The sequence below is a fragment of the Eurypyga helias genome, unplaced genomic scaffold (genome assembly GCF_000690775.1).
Source record: "Eurypyga helias isolate BGI_N326 unplaced genomic scaffold, ASM69077v1 scaffold45667, whole genome shotgun sequence".
NCBI classification, from domain to species: domain Eukaryota; kingdom Metazoa; phylum Chordata; class Aves; order Eurypygiformes; family Eurypygidae; genus Eurypyga; species Eurypyga helias.
The window spans coordinates 4,673-29,203 of NW_010264494.1; the positions used below are offsets into that span (position 1 = coordinate 4,673).

General features: G+C 42.4%; 1 protein-coding gene across 1 annotated transcript; it reads left to right on the top strand.

Annotated features, from left to right (window-relative positions):
- The first annotated feature begins 3,426 nt into the window (after window positions 1-3,426).
- On the top strand, window positions 3,427-23,451 carry SLC30A8 (solute carrier family 30 (zinc transporter), member 8). The gene is made up of 8 exons (XM_010156400.1): window positions 3,427-3,506; window positions 11,635-11,839; window positions 15,728-15,866; window positions 18,537-18,690; window positions 19,199-19,388; window positions 19,786-19,891; window positions 22,173-22,307; window positions 23,306-23,451. Exons 1-8 carry the CDS (start codon window positions 3,427-3,429, stop codon window positions 23,449-23,451), a joined length of 1,155 nt encoding a protein of 384 aa, XP_010154702.1.
- Window positions 23,452-24,531: the final 1,080 nt, after the last annotated feature.

Sequence of the window (24,531 nt, forward strand, 5' to 3'; positions counted from 1 at the left end):
ACGCTGAGCGTGGACACTTCCCCTTGTGAGGATACTGTGTCTGATGCTCCTGACCTGAGAGTCCAGCCTCCGTACAAGGATTCCCACGTGATTTGGTAGCAGCATAGACTTTGACTGTCGGAGGTAATGGTGTACATCACATAATGGTACCATGCTATGCTCCTGCTAGTTCTCCGCTCCCAGTGCAAACTCGAATTTCTTTGACAAGGGCCTGAAAAGAAAAATGTCTTTTTCTCCTCCATTACTTTGTATAATTTGAAATACCCACCTAAGATGTTGCAGAAGAATTCTACCCCTCAGTAGAAACAGTCAGTGGCTATCAAAAGTCTCCATTCTTTTAAAATATTGGTGTCAACCCAAGATAAAAATATTGAAGTTTAAAAATTCAGTATTTTAAAATATTGAACATTATCATCTTTTTAATCATTTTTAAATTGGTTCTAAATCAAGGTAGACATTTTCTTTTTGATAGGCACTTACAAAAGGTTATTTCATTACTAGTTTCACAAGAACAGGGAAGTGCTTTTTCTCTCAATTTGTCTTGCCTTAGCTTTGGATCCCAAGATGACAGATGGCTGGAGAGGTTCCAGTCGAAGGCACTGGAGCTCCACTGGGTGAAAAAGCATGTTCTCACTATAAATGGAAAAAAAAACGTAATAATCAAGCCCCAGAAATCACAAATGCCTGGATCACTAGGTTTCAGGCAATGCAGTACAGAGCTGCTTGAGCTGATGACAGAAAGGAGGAGAAGAACTTTGCAGATGATCTCTAAGATGTTTCATGCCTGGTAAAATTGACCGACTGGCATTTTCAATTAATAGATGCACTGAATTTCCCTCTGTACATTTAAGCTGTCAGTGTCTACTCCCATAATGACAGGATGAGAGTTTTTATTATTTTATTTTTAAAGTGTGGCTGATTAAAGTTGAAATGGGATCAAGAATATGCTTTTTTTACTGATGGAGATTTTGGATAATAATGACGAGGGGCTTTCATTTGCGAAAGCCAGTGTGATGCCTCACATGTCTGCATTGGATGCAAATTTTGAGAAATGCCCTTGACGAGGGTCATTAGAACCGGTATGATTGGATATGTGACATTTTTAATGTAGACTCAGAAACAAACTGCGTTATTATTGAAAGCTGAAGATGAATTTATTGAGATGGTCTGAATGTTTTCTCTGAAGCAGAAATTCTGCAGACAGCTGCTGTCTCTCTCTTAATGAGTTTCAGAGCCTGTATAAAGAGGAAACCCAAGTCTTTGTGGAAAGCTCTGAAGAGGTTTCTTTCTATCCTGCCTCACAGCCTGTCTCCTGAGAAGCACAACCATCAGCACTGACAACAATAAACACAAAACAAAGGTCTAGATTAAATGCTGGGAATGATCTATGGCTTTGTTTTGCTGGTGTGCACCTGAGGCTCAAGACCCTTTTGCAAAATGATGGAAACTCATCTATCTCACTAATAAAAGTTACATGCTTCTGGTGATTTGAAAGAGAAACAGGCTTTATCTGCAATTTTCTGAGGAGGATTTTAAATTTTCCTTAAATTGAGGGTGCTTGGACCTGATACTTTGGCTTAGCAGCTTAGAAAGTCTGAGATCCCTTTTAAATCAGGTCCTAGGCCAGCCTTATTTTTCAGGCATCCCCCAGTCTGTGACAGAATGTTGGTGTTTGGTAATTCCTGAAAGAAAGATAAGTCAGGAAGCACACAGGGACACTGCAATAACAGCAGTATTTATGGGATGGGAAGGCAGCAGAAGCTCTAGTTGGGTATGAATTCCAAGCCTGTGTCAGGTTCCAAGGTGCACATCTGGAAAGGCTGCCTTCCTTTTCCTTCCTTCCTCCCTCTTGGCACCAAAGTAAAATTGCTCCTTAATGGCATTTCTGGGGTGGTAAGTAATGTGCTACTTCTGTTTTGTAAGATTTCTGGAAATACCCTGGGTCCAAACTATTCATCCTTGGACCTGAGTCTCCCTCCAAACCAGCCTTGCCATATTGTCAGGTCCAGTAAGTGGCTGTAACTTTAAAAAAACATTAAACAGCAACTTTTTAATAACCAGAAGAATCTAGGAAGTCCCAGGAATGAGTCAGAAAATCGATCTCTTCCACCAAAAGTGCTTATAAGGGTGCGTAGGTGGGTATAAGGACCTGGGAAAAGGCTCTTGAGAAAAGGCCATTAGAGAGGCAGAGGTGACAGTGCACTGTGGAAAAAACATGTATTTCTGCCACTTGTCGGCAGCTGTTCAGAAAGGTGTTTGAGATACCATCAGCTCCTTGGCTCGCAGGTTCCAGCGAAGTGTTTGCACAGCTGACATGTGGGAGGCAGCATGTAGATCTCTGATGACATAAAGCTAATTTTTTGCATTTATATGATGTGCAAATGTGCCCCCCCAACCCCATGAATATCAGACAGAGTAGGTGTTCTGCAAGCTAGGGGAAGAAATTGCAGCTCATCATACACACATTAGGCTACCCATGGTAAAAAAAGCTTGCAGCATTTAAATGCAGCATCCACCATTTTCTCACTGCCTATTTCTAATCTCTCCTGCGAAGGCAGTGCACAGGTAGGGCTTTCAATCACCATCTGCTTCTGCCAAGAACACAGTAAAGCACAGACAGCACCGGTGCAGAATTACCCATTAGCGCCGAAGAGCAGGTTCGAGGCCAGGCTGTGAGAGAGGTGAGGCTGGAGGTCTTCACCTCCCACCCAGGGACCGCGGCTGGGGCAGAATGAACAAGCCAAGTACAGCAGAAACAATAACCCACAGTCCTTCCCGGTGAAATGAGGATTTCAATAACCTGTGTTGCAAACAGCAGTAATAAGCAGTATCTTCTCTTTTGGACCATTAGGAACAAACGTGGTAGAAATAAGTCTTCAGAGCAATCGCTTAGATTAGAGGCTTGCACTGAGCTGGGGTGAGGGAGGTACACTTTCCTCCCCAGCCAAGGAAGCAGAAAGGCAAACAGTGTTTTGACTGTTTCCAGGCAAATCGGGCTGTTTCAGTCACCTCCCTTCTCCCCTTCGGTGCGCCCGGGCAAGCGCCTGCGTGCACGTCGGTGTGCGCATCCCCGAGCTGGACCCTGGGCCAGCGGGTGGGAGAGCACGCACCCGCCGCGTGAGCAAAGAGTGGATCAGCATGGAAGGGAAAAAGGAAAAAAAACAGGAGTGGGAGGCCCGAAACCCCCAGTCTGACGCGCTCGGCAGGTTGCTGTTTGGCATGTTAGTGACGCCACCAGCGCCAGGAAAGCAGCTTTCACTCTCAGTGGGTTTACTGAGTAGATTAGTGAAACCTTTTCATTTAAAAACATTTGGCAAGGACTTCTGCATAAGTTGGGAGGAGGTTTTTGCCCACATCCGCTTCCAACAGAGAAAAGAGAGTTTAAAGGGGGGAAAAAACCCAAGCAAAACCTGACCGAATTTCCTCATGGCTGCCAAAAAGGGTCTTGAAAGAGCTTGCCTTGTGAGTGAGAGGGATACCAAGAAGTACTCCTTGGCCCTAGACAGGTAACACAATTCTCTGTTTCCTTCGCTGCCGTTGCTTTGTCATTGAGAGCAATACGTGATCATCGATCTGCCGACGGGTTGCGAAAGTCAAAGTACGGGGAGTTTCACAGTGTGTACAGGGAACATCTTTCACTACTTTCAAAACGTTTAGTTTGATTTTTTTTCCTTCCCAAACTTTCTTATTAAATGTTTGATGCATTTACTAGACAGCAGCCTGATGCGTCTGCATCTGTGATGGATTGAACCAATCTACTGTTGAAGCAAGTGTCTCCTGCTATGTATTTTATAAGCTTAGTAGATTTATTGTAGGATGCAAAAACCTTATGGATTATGCTGCAATTTTAGGCTGAATTATAATAGTGCTATTGACACCATGTTTGATTCAAAGCTCCTTCATGCCTGAATGTCTAAATTATCTATTTGGTCTGAAAGAAATGCGATGCTGTTAAGGTCTTGTTCCTGCAAAACTTTATTCATGTGGATAGTCTATCAGATTGGAAGCTGATGTACCTCTCGTGTGCCAGAGGACCTCTGAGTAAATGCTTGCTTGAGTGAGGAAAGACCCTCTGAAACATATGATATGCTGTGGCTTGGGTTAAAAAATGAATACAAATGTCTGTCACAAAATAGTTTTGCAGTTGAACTTATTTTCATTCTCTCTCTTGACTCAGACCAGCAAGTATTTTTGAAAGAAAATAGCTGTTCAGTTACAGCTTAGCACCTCTTTCCATTATCTCATTGATTTTCACGTTATTTATTGCTTGGCTCTCTTAAAGCGCGTGGGACAGAAACTTGGCGTAAACACTGTCAGTTCAAATGGAAATCTGTCTCTCCATGTTCTTATACTGGGGTGACTGCCATCGTATTTTAGTCATTTGAGTGTCTGGGTTATTATTTAAATATTATTACATGGCTCCATAAATATACACGGCACTGTCCAAGATGACTTCTGAGGTAATATTTATATTCTAAAAAGATCCCATATGATTCTGCAATTCATTTTAGTTACTGAAAACTCTCAGAGCTTTTTTGATAGTTTGCAATTTTGTGGGCACAGCTTCAGTGCTTGAGGTCCTTCGGCCCCTTGCCACCTCCAGACACAAGGACATCCCTGGACAAACCCTCTACGTGGTGTGGGGAAGGGTGCCCTGTGACAGGGATAATCGTTAGTCTGTCTCATGAGGAAGCCCTTGTATTCCCTGGTCCACTGGGAACAGGGAATATCCCCAGTGAGAAGAGGGGTAGGATGCAAGCTGGGGGCAAGAATCCCTGTCAGTTAATTCTCCCATCTGAGAGCTGACTCAACTTCTGGAGGAGAAAATTAAGTCTGATAATTTTTCTTAATTTAGGATTGAAGTAAGTTGGGGTGAATTGCTGCAACGATTGCCATTATTGGGTTGATTGCTGCAGATTATGTCCGAGAGCCCCTGAGCTAGAGGGCCGGTCCCAGGAGGGCTCCATAGCAGAAGCCCTGAGATGGCTGAGTTTTGGCAGAGGTAACACAGCTCTGCAGGAGGAGGAGGACTTGTCCTCCAGGCATGTGGCTGTTGTGCCACACATCCTCTCGGCTTTTCTTGACAAGCGGAATTTGATTAACTGCACAGCCTAATTACCCTAGCTCAGCAATAACCAGAAATGAGGGCTGGGAGCTGGGGTCTCCTGTTCAGAAGAGCTAGCAGCCCAGGGGAAGCCTTGGTCCCACTCCCCCTCAGAGCCCAGGACCTGGGATGCCAGCCCAGTGACCCAGGGTGCCAGCCTGGGGACGGAGCCAGAGTGGCTGTGTGATGCAGCATGCTGAGCTGGGGCTTGCACAGACCAGCTGCATGCACAGCTTCAGGTGTCTTAAGCCGATCAGTAGCAATAAGCTCATCTTAGCCTTTGGTATAAATTACCACATTTTTCTGTTCCCTGTGTGTAGGCTTAATGAATAGCTCTAATGCTTTCAACAGAATTTATTTTGCACACAGATTGCCTATTTCTTTGCAACCCCCCCAACTTCTTTCTTTTTAATAAATACCATTATTACAATACACAGGGAACAAAACTGGTTTTATCTCAACCGCGTGAGTAGGAAGTCTGAAAGCAGACCACTTTCCCTGCACGCAAAGCTGTGGGGGAGAGTGTTTTGTACATGCCAGGCCTGTCTGTAGTCACTAGCAGGTTTGGATGCATTGAGGTTTCCTATGACAAACTTGTAATGCATACAAGGCTCTCTGAAAATCAGGTCAGCTATAGGCTTGTAGGATAATTCAGCCTGGAAGGGACCTCAATAGGTCTCTGGTCCGACCTCCTGCTCAAAGTGGGGTCAGCCAAGATATTGAACAAGGTTGCTCAGGGCTTTATGTGGTCTAGTCTTGAAAAAAATCTCTCAGGATGGAGACTGCACAACTTCTCTGGGCAATCTGGTTCAATACTGAATTATCCTCCCGTCATTTTTTTTCCTTTACATTCACTCTGAACCTCTCTTTTTTCAGTTTATGACCTTTGTCCCCATCCTTCCTCCATGAACAGCAATAAAGCTCCATCTTCTCAATAGTCTTCTCAAAAATACCGTCAGGCTGCTGCTAGGTGCTTATGAACCCACCTTTTCTCTAGGCGGGACAAGTCCAGTTCCCACAGCAGAAGTGCTCCAGCCCCCAACCATCCTGGTCACTCTCTGCTAAAAAAACCAGTTTATTGACCTTTCTGTACACTGGATTCCAAAACTGAACACTATATTCCAGATGTGGTCTCAAAAGTCTGACCCAGGTGCAGGACTTTTCATTTGCCTTTGTTGAATTTCAGAAGGCACCTGTTCACCTCTTTCTCCAGCCCATTTATGGTGGCCTTGCTCTCCAATGTACCATCTGCACTCCAGGTCGGCATCATCTGCCAACTCGATCTTTCTGTACACTGGATTCCAAAACTGAACACTATATTCCAGATGTGGTCTCAAAAGTCTGACCCAGGTGCAGGACTTTTCATTTGCCTTTGTTGAATTTCAGAAGGCACCTGTTCACCTCTTTCTCCAGCCCATTTATGGTGGCCTTGCTCTCCAATGTACCATCTGCACTCCAGGTCGGCATCATCTGCCAACTCGATCAGGGTGCTCTCCACCTCCTCGTCCAGGTAACAGACAAAGGTGGTGCACAGGACTGGTAGCAGGGTAGGACACCCCTTCTCACCAACCTCCAGGAAGGGTATGAACCATAATGGTGACAGGGTCTGAAGCTGCGCACACAGAATCTCCTGCTTTATGCAAAAAGTGTTGTCTGTAAGTCATCAAGAGAGATTCGTATCGTCTCTCTTTAAATTAGGTTTAAATAAGGTGTCTACATTTTCTATGGTCTTTTTACAGTCAATTGTGATAGTGGCCGAGAGGATAAATTTTTCAGGTGATAAATAATCTGTTATTTTTTATTTGTTATCACCTACCAGTGACCTAGATAACCACTATCAAAGTCTTGACCAATTTCCTGAAGTTTCTATGAATGAAGACAGGCTATATGATTTTATTTTTTGCTGACAATAGATCAGTGTAATATTGACCGGAAATATTCAATATCCCACTTCATAAATCAGTACATTTGCATCAGATTGTACCAGCTACATTGTGAACTAGATTTTGGCTTGATCCAGCATTGATTTCTGGATTTCTGATTATGTTCTTTATGTGCAATTATAGTAGGATTTTGAATATCATAACAAAAGTAAAATTCAAGGCTTCTAGTCTCAAAGTTTTTGGTTTTATTTTGTCTCTGAGACAAGACACAGGAAAAAACAAGGGGGAGGGCGGCAATTCTGAAAAGCAGGAAAGATGTGGTTTGTATTTGTGTAAAAGTGTTTAACACAAGGCATTAGCATGACCTGTAGTTATTCCTATCTATCAGTGAAGCCTTGGGCTTGTAATTGATTTCTGTCTGCCAGGCTCATACTAGTAGGCAAAAAGTTTGAAGTGAGCCCAGGAGATGATTTCTTCAGATGGAGATTGATTTTCTATAACAAGCACGTAGGGAATATTTTCTTCTTTTTCTGCCTTCCTGCAGGTAAAATGAAAACCCTTATGATACCAAGGAGTCCTCATCAAATAAAGGCTTTGCACCACTCCTTGTACTTTGCAGAAGCCAATGCTCAGGAAAACTCAGGTGTTTCTTGTGACTTCTGAAGGGTTTTAGCTGTGGGCCCTGTGGTTATGTTGCCTTTGTACTTGCTTGCCAGCTGGTACATGGTAGTGGAGCATACAGTATCTTAGGGGACTTTGCTTTTGCTCTCATGTTAAATGACATTAGGACCCCGTAGAAAAGATGTCTGTCCAGTACTGACTGTATACCATCTCCATTACTCCCACTTTAGTTATGAACACTTCATTTCAGAAAGAAAATGAGAACTGAAATAGTAAGAGGTGTGAAAGAGAAATTAAATAACTAGGACACCAGCTCAGAAGAATGATGGTTCAGTGGTATAGAAATGATACATAAAATCATGAAGGATCTGGTGAAAGGAATGGTCATTCATTACTTCTAACAGTACAACAACTAATTAAAACATCAGGCAAACATCGTCGGAGTAACAAAGGATGCATTATATTTACAGAAATCACGATTTAACTGTGGAACTCAACACTTTCAAGTCAGCCAAGTTTGTGGAAGAAAGATCTGAAAAGATGCAAGCTCTGGTTCAGCCACCTCCAGATTTGTGCAACCAGGGAGCAGTACCACTCTGGAGATGTTCCATTTTGGTACTTTGTCCTTACATATTCCCTTGGGCTCTTGGTGGTGTTTAGATACTTGGCTACATGACCTTTGGTCTAACTCCATGCAGCTATTGTTATACTGTTATGCAGAAGGAAAATTATTGACAATACATTCATGCATACATGGCCAGGCCCTCAAAATGCCACTAAATAAAATATAGGAAAACTTCCCATCTACTAGACATCTAAATGTATGCAAATGTATAAATATTTGCCTTTGTTTTGTGCCCACAGTAAGGAAAAGTACAATCTGGACAGTCAGGCTATAAACAGAGTCTTAAATGACTTGGAAATATTCAAGATTAGTACATCAGTTGAAATCGAAGTGGTGCCAGCATAAGGGATGTTACTATGGCTTTGATAATTTTTTCTCTGAAGGCAGTTTCATTATCCTTTCAGGAACCAAAAAAATTATTATTTTCTCTTGTGAAGGAGATGATCTCCTGTGGGAAGTGCAGCGTTTCCACATTTTGCTCTTTTGACTGGGGATCTCATAATGGTCTAGGAGGATGGCAATTATTCCCAGCACCCGACAGATCAAGTGAAAACAAACAAAAGCAAGTTGCAATCAAAAGCTCTTGCTAATGATTTGCGTGGAATCTGCAATATGTATTAATATTTTCTACTTCCCCCATTCTGGGCACGAGTCAGTAGGATCCGTTCTGTGACATTCCCCTGACTATCCCTTTTACAAAGGAAAGAAAATTTGAAATAGAGAAAAGATAATTTTTTTTTAATCTGGGACTCTGCTTGCAGTGTGCTGGTGCAGACATCTGATGCTCAAAGGCTACGTTTTGCTCTAACACACTCAGAAGGGGTTTATGGTTTGACAGAGCCGATCTCTGCACCTTAAGCTTTTGATTCACACATTTATAAAACTGTCTCTTAGATTCTTTTAATTAGTGGCAGGCTGCTCTTGGAAGAAAAAAATAATGATTACGCCTGGGAACTGGCAGGAGTCTTCCTAACTCATTGGGCCAGATGCTGCTCTGCGAGTTCAAAGGGAGCAGCGAATGCTCGCCACCTCTGACAACCGGGCCACTTCTATTGAGATACCCTTTCGACAGAAAATTGTGACATTTGTGGGTTTACGCTGTCTCTGTTTGCCTTTGCCTCTGTTCAACAAGATCTGTGGACAGCGCTTTTCTACCCCTCAGTGGCACTCTGAGGTTTTGTTAGCTGATGGAGAGACTTGAAGATTAAAAAAGGGAGGGGGATGACAAAGCGACCTATTTTGTTAACAGCAAGGAGAGGATTTGGTGGCTCAGAAATCTGCAGTGGTAATTTTGGCATCCCTGCCCTGACAGGCTGTTGGGCTGATCATGACTAATGTTGTTCAGATGATTTTAACGTTCAATGCCAGCTGATGAAAATTGAGTTAAAGGGAAATTAATTTTACATGCAAACTGTAGAAAAGCATTGGAAGTTAACTCTAGAGAGGGCTGGAGCACATCTCCTCTGAAGATGTTGAGGATGTTCAGCCTGGAGAAGAGAAGGCCCCGGGGTGACCTTATAGCAGCCTTCCAGTACCTGAAGGGGCTACAAGGAAGCTGGGGGGGGACTTTTTACAAGGGCCTGTAGTGACAGGACAAGGGGTAACGGGTTTAAATTGAAAGTGGGGAGGTTTAGATTAGATATCAGGAAGAAATTCTTCATGGAGATGGTGGTGAGGCACTGGAACAGGTTGCCCAGAGAAGCTGTGGATGCCCCATCCCTGGATGTCTTCAAAGCCAGGCTGGATGAGCCTTTGAGCAACCTGGTCTAGTGCAAGGTGTCCCTGCCCATGGCAGGGGGGTTGGAACTAGATGATCTTTAAAGTCCCTTCCAACCCAACCTATTCTATGATTCCATGACTGGAGAATGACTGGTAGCAGGGACCCCAGATACCAGATGGGCAGCCCATTCCCCAGATGTCCAGATCCCATTTATTTGTTGTCGTGGGGAAAATAAAGGAAAACACTGACAAAAGGACTGAGAAAATTCACTGTCTCCAGGCATCAGGCATTAAATTTGACCAGTTACTCTTTCACACAAGCTCCTCACATACAGGGGAACCGTTCACCTCTGCTGAGTAAACAGACACCACATGCTAACCTGGCTGGGAAACAGGGGAACACATTGCATCCCTGGAATATCTCAATAATATTTACAAAATCAAATCCACGCTGATTATCTACAGTTTCAGGGCTCAGCTGCCAAGGTGGGTCAGCTCTTGCTCCTTTCGCTGGTACCTCCTACACATTCTATACCTCCATGGTGCTGATGAACACGAGGGGCTGAGGCATCTGCAGCTGCCTTTGCCTCTCGCCTGTCAGTGGGGTGCAGATTGTGGGGCACCTGGCAGGATTTCGGACTCGCTGAGCAGCTGTGGCTGCCTCAGACTGCCCAAAGAGGCAGCTGGAAAAAGAGTGCGTTTTCAGTGTAATGTTTGTTTTTCTTGACATCAACTACCACAAATTGGCAGCCACTGGCAAGATTTCTCTCTAGCAAGATTTTAGGCATCTTGACACTTCCATAAACAGTGCAGAAACGGTACAGAAAGACACCAAGATCCATATAACTCCTGGAGCTTTTAGTTGCAATTCAATGTGCTTGGCCCCGGACCTCTCTACCCCTATCATGTTGTTCCTGTGCAGGAGCCCTGGGAAGGGCAGCTCTGAGGTTTTGTGTCAGAGCAGATTTGGCTGGGAAATCACCCTGTGGTGGAGCAATGTTCAAAGAGCCACTTCTGCTCAACTTCTTGCCTTTCTGTGAAATCAGTGGCAGAAAGGGGTCAGCATACTATGGGGAATAGATTTCTTTGATTTTTCAAAATGCCTTTGAAACTTTTGGGCTAATATTTTTCTATGCTCAGGCCTTGCTAGAAGATTGATAGTTTTTGTACATAAGTGGAAGTTTGAGATAAAATAGTTCTGCATGCAAAGAGAGAAGAGAAATATCTCTAGTCAATTATATTTGAGAAAAAGAAGATACATAGTTTTGAACAGTCTTCCTGACAAAGCTGTTGGGAATAAAAACCTGAAATTTTCCACAGAACTGTCTCCATGCTAAGCTGAATTTGGTTCCTATTTGCATGAGCTACAACTTTTTGAAAACCCTACAGTGTGCATAAAATACACAGCCTAAGAAAGATACCCTGTGCTTCCTAAACTGCCAAATGATGTAGGAGAGCCCAGAGAACTGGGAAACACAGCCAGAGCAGTCATTTAATGTGCAGCTCCCTCCCGCGGAGCACTGCTCATGCGAGCAAGCCTCTTCTGTGACTTGCTCTGCTGTTCCCAACACTGCTTTTATCCTTTGAAAGCATTAATTACATAGTTTCTGGGGCTGCAGGGCTAGGCGCCCAAATAACCGGGGGTTTTCTTTTTTAACCTTCTGTTTCTTTCAATCCCAAAGGATGAGCTGGCATCAGAAGAATTTAACTGAAGAGAGGCAGCAGCAGGAAGCAGAAGCTACTGAAGCTAATCCACCGTATCACTGTCACAGCTACTCACAGGCCTACGAGAACAGAAAAAGGGAGCAGCGTCAAGCCAGGAAGAGGCTCTGTGCAGCATCAGTAATTTGCATCTTCTTCATGATTGCTGAGATTACAGGGGAGTATGTTTGCCCAAAGAGAGCTCAGTTTGCTGCCCAGCACAGATGTATTCATGCCCTTTCTACACGCAGGGAAACCATGATGCACAGAGGTGAACCCATCTGAGATGGAATAATTCTCCTCTCTCAGCAGTCTTCAATAAAATTGTGTTGATTTGGGGTTTGGTTTTTTTTTTTTTAAAGTGAAATTAATATGTTTTCATAGACACATTTAAGGATTGCATCATGTCACAAAAGATTTCTAATAAATTGGGCTACATTCTTTCTGGAAGAAGATTAAAAGATTTTACATATTCATCCAGGCCAGTGAGAACTCAGCACTGATGAAGGCTGCTAGCAGCAGGATCTGATATTAAATGCAACGGTCTTTACAAAATCCAGGGAAATCCAGGGCCAGATTCACCATCTGCTTTTCTTCAGTTAAGTCAATGTATTTATACCAGGGCACATTTATCTTTTAAATTGGCCTGCTGGTGTATCTCTGGATCAATGGAAGATTATTCCCCTGTCTAATTAGCTTTCACTTTTGGACTCATCCTACAATATCCACTAAAAATGTTGGGATTGCACATAGAGCATTAGCGTTCATTTTGTCTCACCGACCTGCTCTCTGCATGGCTTCTGTGATGTTTATACCCACCTGACAGCACCTGGCTCTTTAATTCCCCCTTCTCCTCTGTGAGGTGAGGTGAGGTAAGGCACGAGGAATCCCACAGACTTTTGTCATATGTGTCCCAGGGGACATAACAAATATCAGCCAGAGAAAACGCATGTTTTCCCAGTTTCAGCATCTCTGGAGCCCCATGAGAATGGAATAGAAAGGCTTTGCCTTCCCAGAGGTGAGAAGTGGAGGCACTGAAAGCACCGCTGCAATTCTGCCCTCTCCCCTGACTGCCAAACGCAGCAGGGGCTACTCCAGCTTTTCCCTCCCACGCACTTCGTCCGCATGAAGCCCCGTTGTTCGTAGGTCACGTGCATTTCCCCCATGAAAACTGGTGCATACCACTAATCTCCACGCAGTAATTTCCAGTGCTAGAAGTAATGCATTATTAACAAAACCATATAATCAGTAGGCTGAAGTCTGGTGAACGCGGCAATGCTAGAGGATAATTGGAAGGACAGATGATATGTTAACTAGATGTTTCATTTTGCTTAATGAATCATACAGCTTTTTTGCAATGACAGCTTAAGTAACAGGCTTGCAGACCATTTTGCTTCAGACCATTAAACTTTGACAAACCAGTTATTAAGTGCAGTTACAGACAGCAGTCTATGGAGATCTGTGTAATTACAAACCATACATTTAATTTTTTTTAATCGTTAGGCTAGACTGCCTGTGCCTGGTGATTGACCACTGAGTGACTGACAATTTCTACTGCTTTGTGGTATAAAAAGCTATAAACACCCATTGCGGGTAATAGTAAGTCATAAAGACCACTTATTGGGAGTATTGATACAAAGCAATAAAAGCCTGCATATATTACACAGGCTTTACTCCTGAAAATAAAGAATATGTTCCCCTTCCTTCTCTTCTTAAGGACAAACAGCTTCCATGAGCTTCCGTGGGCGTTATTATGCTAAACAGAAGAAACAAAGCCATAACGCTCTGGTTGAAAAGTTGTGCTTCTTGAATCCCCTGATCTTTCCCATGATATTTTTGATCAAACCATCTGTGCTTGCCCCTACTGCTCTCCCAAAAGGGACACTGTTGGCTGAGTCTGGTTCACCAACTGTGTCTGAAAGACAATGATCTTATCATAGAATCACAGACTGGTTTGGGTTGGAAGGGACCTTAAAGACCATCTAGTTCCAACCCCCCTGCCATGGGCAGGGACACCTTCCACTAGACCAGGTTGTTCAAAGCCTCATCCAGCCTGGCCTTGAACACTTCCAGGGATGGGGCATCCACAGCTTCTCCGAGCAACCTGTTCCAGTGCTCCCCCACACTCTCTGTTCTTCTGTTCTTCTAATGCAGATCCATCACAGTCTCCATAGATTTGGAGCTATCAGTCAAACTGATGACACCCTATATACAGACCTGATATAAAAGTGCTTTCCAAGGAATTTTAGTGGCTAAAGACCAAATGTGGATTTCAAAGTACTTTATTTCTATTTGGGCACTAGAAAGAGAGACGAACCCTGCATGTGTCCTTATGTCAAAAAGGAATATAAAGACTTGACGAGGTTGCAGACTGAGCAGACTGAGATCTCAGATCTACATGTTTGTTTGCTGAGAGATAGCTGATGCCTTGGTTGTTAACATCTGTGCACTGTCAGACAAGCCTGCATCCCTTGGCTATGCAAAACTGCTTCCCGCTTGAGAAACAGCTACCCTGCAAACAGTGAAAGTCTAGGAGCTATGTCCTGACCAGAAAGTGTATGTGCATTTACACCTGCACAGGATCTGGGAAATCCCCATTCTGTTGAATATTTCATTTTACTTCAAGGAATGAGTTGTCCCCAAATTCTGCAGTCATTCTTGTTCCCTTTTGGGAAGTAATTTTCAGGCAGCTGTAAACGGGATGTATAGGCAGGCAACAGCGAAAAATAATGCATGCCCTATATGTGCAATATACGTTTTCTTGCGGTGACAAACCATACAGTATTAGGTATTCTAATCTAAAATCTGCATGTGGGAGGAAATTAAACACCCAGTCCCTCCTGCTGGCACAAAGACTTCCCATCTATAAGGAAACAAGATATGTCTGCGTGTCCCTTTGGCAGTGGTATCTTGCCAAAGGTTTGAATGAGGCAATTTACAATGGTTTTCAGGTTCATTGATTCTCATATGAGTTGTGGTCAGGAGAAACAGGTGAGCCAAAATTAATTAAAAGACTGAAGAAGGATGGAAATATATTGCCGAATGTAGAAACTAGATATTTTGGCTTTATCATTCCACATTTCCATTTCTCTACATTTCCACTCTGATGAAAAGATTCCCTTGCTATAACTAGTTGGCAGGACAGCTTCCTGCCTGTGATCCTTGTCTTCTCCTGCAGCTACTGGCAGCTGGGGTAGTTTAAAGCAATCTTTTAGTTTTTTGGATTTGCTTTTAGCCCTGAGACATGGTTAGAAGAATTTGGCAAAATAATGATATGGGGCTTACTGGGTAAAATAAATGTGGTTTCAGATAGCCTAAAATGGCTTTGGTTCTGCAGGGTTTTTTTTCAGAATTCACATGAAACCAAAACTGCCCAAAGTAAAATGACATTCAGCTACATTTTTATAGCTCTAGCAGCAAAATTAAATCATGCATTACCATTACAAAATGATAGATTAGTCCTGCAAACAGAACATTCTTCTCTATGTCCCCATCAAAATGGATGGCTGTTTATCACAACTCTTCTACTGGGGCCTTTCCTTTTACTCCTGTTTGAGTGTTGCCTGTGACAAATAAAAAGTTGGGCATCCAGCCATCCAAAACTCGGAAGAACATGCATATTTTCCTATAACAAATAGGAAATTAATTCCATAAACTAAGAGTCAGAGTATTTGTACATAGATAAAAATGTTAGCAATTTCAGAAGAGATAGCGGTTACGGGAAATGGGACACCCAATACTGCTTTTCACCAAGAAATCTGATATTAAAATAGTTACAGTAAAACAGTCCAATAGCAGTATAAACACAGCACTAATGTACTGTAACTCTTATTGTGTCCCTCTTTCTCTCTTGGACAAAGAAATTTAACAGTTCTTTCCATTAATTTATACCTTTCACTGTATGAATGAGGTACAAATGAAACTAACACTGGTGAGTTTTGCGTTGTGTGTACGACCACTGAAAATTCAACGTTCCCTTTGATTTGCAGCAAAGCAGGTCTCGAGTTGGATTAGGCGAACTCAACCTTCCGAGCAGAGCCATGATACGGACACGTGTTTCACACAGGTGGGCAGATCGCCGGGAGCCTGGCGGTGATCACTGATGCGGCACACATCCTGGTGGACCTCACAAGCTTCCTGATCAGCCTCTTCTCGCTGTGGCTTGCCTCCAAACCTACCACCAAGCAGCTAACTTTCGGGTGGCACCGAGCAGGTAAAAAACATGTCACAGTATGAACATGTGGAAAGGGAAGTCTTCACATCCAAGGACTGGAAAACATGCCAATGTCCAACATAGTTCTGCAGATGTTTAGAGATAGTGCTCTAACGCCCTCAAAGCCCCCAGGAGTCATGACGAACAGAGCAAGCCGGTGAGCTTCAAAGAAGCAAAAAGCTCAATCACGTCTTACCTGTAAATGTGTCTTTCAGTTCATTATTGAATGCAGTTTGGGGCTGGTACTAGCTTTGGCTGAGATAACACCAACTCCCCTCAGTGACCTGAGTGTGAGGAGTCCTCAATCTGCTGTGAAATACAAGTTTCTATAAAAGCAGCAATACACATAAAATGAGGAACCATTCCTTGTATAGAATGATAAAGTAAATAATTAAATTATTTTTAAAAGACAACAGTGTTATATTTGTAGAAAAGTGACACCCTTTAACATTTACCGTTTTCTAAATCCTCTCCCTGAACATCCCTCTCTCACTGCTGTTTTTTATCAGATGGAAGTACTGGTGGGTTTTGGAAGTTCTCTGTCCTCAGCCAAAATCGATATATTTACAGATGACACCTAATACCAAAAACCTTACTGTCAAACACAAGTGTTTTTACAAAAGACAATACATCCGCAAAATAATAACTATGAGAAAAAGATTTCTAGGTGTATGATTCTCTTCAGGATTTAGACACCTAAATACTAGTTCCTACATATAAGTGAGCACACATAAGCACAGTGTCCAAGTTTCTGATGCATTCAACAGAAATCTTGGCTCTGTTCAGCTGTCTAAACATAGACGTCTAGTGCTACATCCCCAGGATGTCTGAGACACATGCACGGGAATGGCAGCTGTGGCACAGGACCCACAGCTTTGCTAAATTTTGCTAAGACACTGCATTGAAAAGTGACATGTATTTTCACACATATAGGTAAAGTTGAGCCCTAAAATTTTCAGCTATGGAGTATACGTACACATATGGACGTTTATGAAGGTGTTTGCAAAAGCTATTGGTTCCTTTCATGGCCATGATAGCAGAGCCATCAACTCCTTCAGTTGGGCCGGGTTGGCAGGGTTTCAACTTGTAACTTGCAGAAAATGCAAACAGCAGGTTTATCAGGAAATATAAACACCATGCTTTATGTTAGCTTATCTATCTACTTTTAAACAAAAGTAGATTTCCCTGGTGGTGGACTTTCATTCATTATTTGTCAGTTTTAGACAAAATGGTTATTTTGATAAGCATCTGGGACCTGGACTGCTGCCAAATGTGCGACCCTCATAAAAATATGTTTGAAATCATAAGTTGAGTTTCAGCTGTTTTCATGAACTGACAGTAGAGGTCTGTGTAGGTGGTTTGCTCTTTCTGACTCTCTACTGCCTTTCACTTTACAGTGAACTTTCATTTTCCTTGGTGGTGTCTCAGTTGTGCTCATAAAGTGCCACATTTACCCATTCCAGTCACATGGCAATTACTGCCGCCACATCCTATTAAAAACATGCTGCATGTTCATACAAACATCCCTGGACCTTGACTATGGCAGTGCAATAAAAGGTGGCCTTGGGGACAGGATTTATTTAAGCCCAACTCTGAGCCAATAGAGACAAAATTAAATTTTGCTGCCCCAGGGAATAAATAACTTCTTTTGTCCTCATCACCACTGGTGGCACAAAAACAATTTTGTGGCATTGGCAAGATGTGTCCCAGGAGGGAGGGAGGGGAGGTTTTGCTGGCAGGACCTCGTTGGGGGCTGTGACCGCCTACAAGGAAGTTGAAGGGGGAATTTTTACAAGGGCCTGTAGTAACAGGACAAGGGGTAACGGGTTTAAATGGAAAGTGGGGAGGATTAGATCAGATATCAGGAAGAAGTTCTTCATGGAGAGGGTGGTGAGGCACTGGAACAGGTTGCCCAGAGAAGCTGTGGATGCCCCATCCCTGGAAGTGTTCAAGGCCAGGCTGGATGTGGCTCTGAGCAACCTGGTCTAGTGGAAGGTGTCCCTGCCCATGTCAGGGTGGTTGGAACTAGATGATCTTTAAGGTCCCTTCCAACCCAAACCATTCTGTGATTCTATGACTCTGAAGTGTGAAGTTACAAGAGGTCTGCAGACACAAGAGAGGCTATTGGAGAGGGATTATGTCTTCCAGGGGTGTTGGGTGAGCCATGCTTCTCTCCTTCCTTCCAACCTCTGCTCCTGTGACCAAGATAATCTTGGGGAAGGAGGGCTGGTTCCTGGGGTCTTCAAACCATACTGGCAGGGCCAGGCAACTAAGCAAGTTGTGAAAGAATTTCTTTGTAAGGTGTAAAAATATATCCTTCCTTACCTTTACAACTCCTTTTGCTCCTGCCAAAACTCCCCAAATGATGTTTTTCATCTCCTCAATTTCCCCAAATGCTTCATGAACTCATTGTAATGGGCACAAAAATTGGAGTAGGTAGAGCAGGGCTAGGCCACCGCATGGATAGGGCTGCCCTGGTCAGCCACTGGATTTGTTATGACCAAAAAGGGATTTGGCCCATTCTTTGTGAGCATCGAAGCTGACAATACACAAGAAGTAACTCTGCTGGCTATAAAGCTCACAAACCTGGAATCTTTGTCATCAATACCTTACCATTTCTTAAGTTTCTGTTATGACCCTTGTTAACATCTGATATTTTTTAATTCCTAGAAATTCTGGGAGCTTTGGTATCTGTGATAATCATTTGGATGGTGACTGGTGTGTTGACATATTTGGCTAGCATGAGGCTGCTTCACCCTGACTACGATATTGATGCTACAGTGATGCTCATTACCTCCGCTTGTGCCGTGCTCGCCAACATCCTGTAAGTTTGTTTTCCTCTCCATATAACTTTTGAACCTGCTGCTGTATTTCAATAAAAAACGATAGAGATATTAGCCTCAAAAATAATAAGTGTTGATGAGCTTTATGAGAATATGGAAAAGGGTAGAGAAGAGAGATGCTGCTTCTCACTGAAGGCTGCAGTTGCTCTCCTGCTTTCTGTTAGCTGCCACGCTGGGTAGGGAAATTATAAATGCACAAACTCCAGGAAAAGATTCATCTCCATCTCAAATTTTATTAGATCTCAGAATGTTCAAGAACTCTATAGAAAATGGGGCCTCATTAATTGCCCAGTTCACAGACTTTCTTGTTTGTATACAAACCACCAAATCACCTAGGAATTATCTGCTTAGCCACTCTGTATTTTTACCTACTGTGTCTGATCTTACTGTTCAGCATTCAGAAGTGAGACGATTGATGATGTGCGTGACATCACTGCTTCCAGAGATGCAGTAACCCCACTGACATTTGCAGCTTTACACCTCTTGCAGACTAAGCCTGATTCTGCACCAGGCCGGCCACGGGCACAGCCATGGGGCTCAAGACCGGGAACAGACCTCGGTCCCTCTGGAAAAGACAGCTCTGAGCAATGCTAGTCTGCGGGCAGCCTTTGTGCACGCCATCGGAGATCTCTTCCAGAGTATTAGTGTGCTAATTAGTGCACTTATCATCTTCTTTAAGGTTAGTTTTATTCGTTCACTTGCCTTCCTTGCAATTAAGGATAACAGTTACTTTCATAGCATTGTGACACTAGGTACTATGCAAATATTTTCTCTGTCTTAATGATATACATTGTAATTTAGTCAAAGGCAATTATACTTATTCTTGGGAAATTAAATTACTTTTGAAAGTGCATCACCTGCTTCTTGGTGTCTCAGCTGCAAGGAGGATACTTCGGTGTCTCTCCCTTCCGTCACCTATATCACCTTTCCCTGTGCTGAGGCTCCCTGACTGGCAAAGGAGGTCAGCACTCATTCTGTACGAGATGAACGGCATATATTATTATTTGAGATTAATTAAAAGTGGCAATAATCAACAATAATGAAATTAACGAAGTGATGTGTTCGTATTTTTCTAGCCAGAATACAAAATAGCTGACCCAATCTGCACATTTGTGTTTTCCATCTTTGTTTTGGCAACCACCATCACCATTTTAAGGGATATTTTGATTGTGTTAATGGAAGGTAGGACCTGATTCCAGAATCAATACAAATATATTTTGGGTTTTTTCTCTTTCTTTCTCCATAACGCTTATACTCTCTGACAAATGTATAATAGCACATTTCTGTAGCAGTTTCCAATATTCTCATAATTCTGATCATATTTTAAACCTAGTCACAATTTTAATCAAAATTGTTTTGTACCATTGCACTAGAAGATTTATACATGTGCCAGTTTTCATAAAAAGCTGTGTACTGGTGTTTTGCTAATGAACTCCCACTGTGTTCCTAAAACTGAATTGCTTTTGTTTGTTGTATGTGTAACATTGCTTTTTGTCACCCCTTTGGCATATGCGATGTCTGCTCGCTTTGTTCATTGTGTAATTCCTTTACCCATATGAAATACAAGTCTTTGCCAAAAAAACCCCAAACAAAACTCAACCAAAAACCAAACCCAAAACTAAAAGGAAAGAAAAAGACTGTGCTTTGAACTGTGCCTGTGAAACAGGCTGAGTGCAGGAGGAAGTTTAAAAGATTTTTAGTTGTGCCAGTCCAGGAAAACAAACCAATGGAGCTTTCCAGTTGTGTTCAGGTGCAAGGGAATTCTCAGCACAAGAAGAACTAGGCTTAGCAATATTTAATCCTGTCAGCTATGGTCCTGAACACTTATTTGCAAGGCCAAATGACTCGAGCAGTCATAGATGCATGGTTTTGCCTTCCTTACGCTGAATAATATAATGCAACCTCTTTCTCAGCTATGAAGACATAAGGATTAAAGGGAAAAGTAGCTCTTACAGTGTAGGTTTGAATGGATACGAGTTACTCATTGTGACTGTCTGCATGGCTTTTACTTCCCTCTTTCACTTTTCACCTACTTCTCTTTCAAGAAAGAAAATTTCCAATATTGTTTTACGTTAAAGCTGCATTCTAGGGTTGGTTTGCTTTCAGCGACTGTGAGATAGAGATACGTTTGTGAAGAACTGTACCTAGACAGAGTGCAGCAACCGGCTGTATCTTGGCTGCCAAAAAATCGGAAGGTCTCTTGATTACTGAAAAAAAATCAAACTACCAGGAGGGCCTGGCAGCCCCTGACACTCAGGGGTCTCTTTTTCAGAGCAGTGATTCCCAGCTTCCGTAAGCAGTGCTGACATGCCGAAATTGGCAATGCTCTGCAGCAAGCCCTTCTACGCTACCATTCTTGGAGGTGTCTGCCAGCCTCCTACCTCCTAACTGGCATATTCTGCCCAGAATTTTCTAAAGAGAAATTGGAGTTGCAATTGGATGTGGTTCTTACCCTGTGCATCCAGTCTGTCCCGGGGTCTCAGCCCCGTAGCCCTTACGACTGACTGTGCCATGCAGACACTGACTGTCCATGGTTTTCTCTAAAGAGCATGTGCATGTCAGCATGATATTCTATTAAGTCAGTACTCCATATAGCACATTATTCTTGCAATAAACGGATAGGATAAAGCATGCAACACTGAGGTCATTAATGATTACAAATAATTATCAGTTAAGTTATGAAAGACACAATTAACCAACACTGTGCTTATCATTATTACACATCATAACTGGTGGCATTAAAACTATTTTTCATTTTATTGAAGTGTGAAGCATGATGAGCATAGATATTCACATGGGCATAGAGGAGCATTTCCAAACTCCCAGGTCTCACTGCAGGGAAGATCTGCGGTTAAATTCCTTGGTCAAATTTGGACTTAGATTAAACTCTGAATTTCATGTTGCAATTCACTCTGTCACAATTGTCCTCACTCTGAATGAGGGTCATCACCATGCTCATCTTTTGTAAGAAAGCTCATCTAGGAAAACAATCGCTGATGCACTCAGTAACTAGGCCTGGGATCTAATCTCATCTGAAATTCCTGAGTCAAACCATTTTAATCTTTATATTTGTCTTTCCCTCTCTGCTAAACAGATGCTTCTCTGTTGTGTAAATACACTGAGGTCAGAATCCCTCAGAGGTCCTCAGGTGATGCCATAAAATCTGCACTCACAAAAGGTGTTGATGCAAAACTAGGACATGATCTGGATAAACAGCCCACTTCCCTACATAAACTGGACCCTCAGAGTATCCCCTGCAACATGTATGAGTCTCATTGTTCCGCAAGGAAGTATAAAATAAAGGGTAGGATTAAATTTTACAGTGAACCCGGGAATAGACAGGCCTTCCAAAGCACTGAATATCTTTATAAAAACTATACATCTAACTGAATAAATGTTCATGATGCATATCCTCTAATGATCATCACTCATCTTTTTTTTCCCCCCAATTTTTCCTTTTAAGGAACATCAAAAGGATTTTCTTATGATGCAGTGAAAGCAAGAATTCTAGCAGTTGAAAAAGTGGAGTCTGTTCACAACCTTCATCTCTGGTCTCTGACAATGAATCAAACTATTTTATCTGCTCATGTTGCCACAGGTCAGTAAATTTCTGTAAACAGGGAGTAAGTATTCAGCTGCTGCCTAGTAAAGTTCAGTCTCTCCTGACTGGGATACAGCTGACTGTATATCTGTTGCTTGTTAAAACAAATGTCATCATTTTGTCAGAAACAGAACAACAACAAAAACTCTAAAATCCTCCTCCCAGAAATCTTTCCAAAACAACAGGGACCTCTGCTAAGCCCAAAACTTGAAAACTGCAGAGGTTGTGAGGTAAGGAAGTAAACTGCAAGATATTTTAAATAAATTAGAAGAATTAGGCTAGATTTTTCTCACAATATCAAATAGATTTTGGAGTGGATTTGTCAAAGTTGAAAACTGTTGATCCCTATAAGAAAAACTTACAGGGCAAATCTACATTCCTGAAGCATCTCTAGCTGTAAAACAATCTTTAAAACACAGCTTGGAGCATAGGGGTAACTCCAGGGGAACAGTTCATCTTTAGAAATATTTTTTAAAATTTAGTCCTTTTCCCTGTTGACAAACTGTCCACTACTCAGATCAATTTTCTTGTTTATCTGTTTGCTTTGTACATGTTAAGGTTTATTTATGAAAAAATTTCCAACTGCGTTTGACCAAGAACAGGTTCAGAGGCAAGGCCCTCCATGGAGTCCCCACTTCCCAAAAAGAGTGGGTCTGTCAGCCACCTGAATCACTTGGCACTGTTGCTACTCCCTGACTAGATGAACTAATCCTTGTTAAGTATTTCTGTTTTCTTCCAGTCCTCTGCCAAACTGAATTTCTTTGGTGATTACTCTTAGCTCAGCTCTTGCCAAAATAGCATATTCCAACCACATTTGAATGAAGAAACTTTTGCTGACATGCAGGTTCCTGAAAGGAGGATGAAAAGGACAAAAAACTTTTCTCAAAACAAACTTCTTGTTAGAAGTTTTTGAATACTTCCTGTCGGTAAACACTTACTCTTCTTTAAAGTATTATTCTATATGCATTTGATTATTTTCTGCTTGCTACCTATAGCAGATGCAGCAGACAGCCACAAGATTTTGAGAGATATCACTCAAGCCCTGTTTGAGCACTACAGCTTCCACTCCATCACCATTCAGGTTGAATCCGGAGAGGATCAGAAACGAGACTGCACCTTCTGTCAAGAGCCCAGGGATTAAACGGAGCGCTGCGCCATGCAAAATAACGTTCACCATTCTAATAGGTCAATGGAGACTATATGAGCTGGTTGTATATAACTGATTAACAACAAATGGAAATTAACTGAACTAAAAAGACCTGCCACTGTGAGCAGTGCATGGACCTTTATTTGTTGGTACCACCTACTAGGAGAGAACATGTATTAGGTCCTCCCATCAGCTAGATTACCTGCCTGTCAGTGGCTACTTTCAACTATAGGAGAAAGTATGTAAAATTATTGTTGACTAGAGCAACAGATTCGCACCAAAGCAACATTGAAGAGTGCCTGTTTGTAATCACAGGTAACAAAAATCTAATCAACTTTCAAATTACGTGCAGAGCAATTATCACAAAGTGTAATGAAATATAAGTTTGGTGTTAGCAAAGCTCAGCACTTACTCAGGATAAAAGAGAAAGGGGTGAAGAGATCTGTGGAAGAAAGAGATGGTGGCATGTGCTTTCCCTGCTTTTGGCAGACATTCCTCCTCCTAAATATTAAGAGAAGTATCAGATGTGCACCATATTCTGCATCATGGATCACAAGAGGATTCACTCCATTTGCATTTGGCAAATAGCTCTTTGTTTTTCAGCTAGCTCTATCTATTTTTAAGCTAGCCCTCAGCCAAACTCTTTTCTGAAAACTAGGGCAGTATTCTCTAGTATCAAGACAACCCATAACTCACATCACACTGCGTCATAATAAGTTGTAATGTAATGTTTGTAGGGGATTTTGGGGTGTCTGTGCCACAAGGTACCACTGGGTCATGACAATAAAACAGACCAGGTGCTCCTAGAAAAGGAAAAAAATTAGATAGGACAGGGAAAGACTCTGGACCATTGTGAATCATGTCTAGTGCCCTTCATAGTATGGCCTGTGGGATGTTACCCAGTAATGCTACATTCCTGAAGGAGCATTTTTACATCAGATAAGTAAAAAGCCCTTTGGCACATCACACAGCCATTCAGTGCACAGGGAAAGGATGTGCCTCTCCTTCAGGCAGCTCATTCCCATATTCCTTAACAGGATGTGTTAAATCTCCCTCTTCAGCATACCTGGCAAT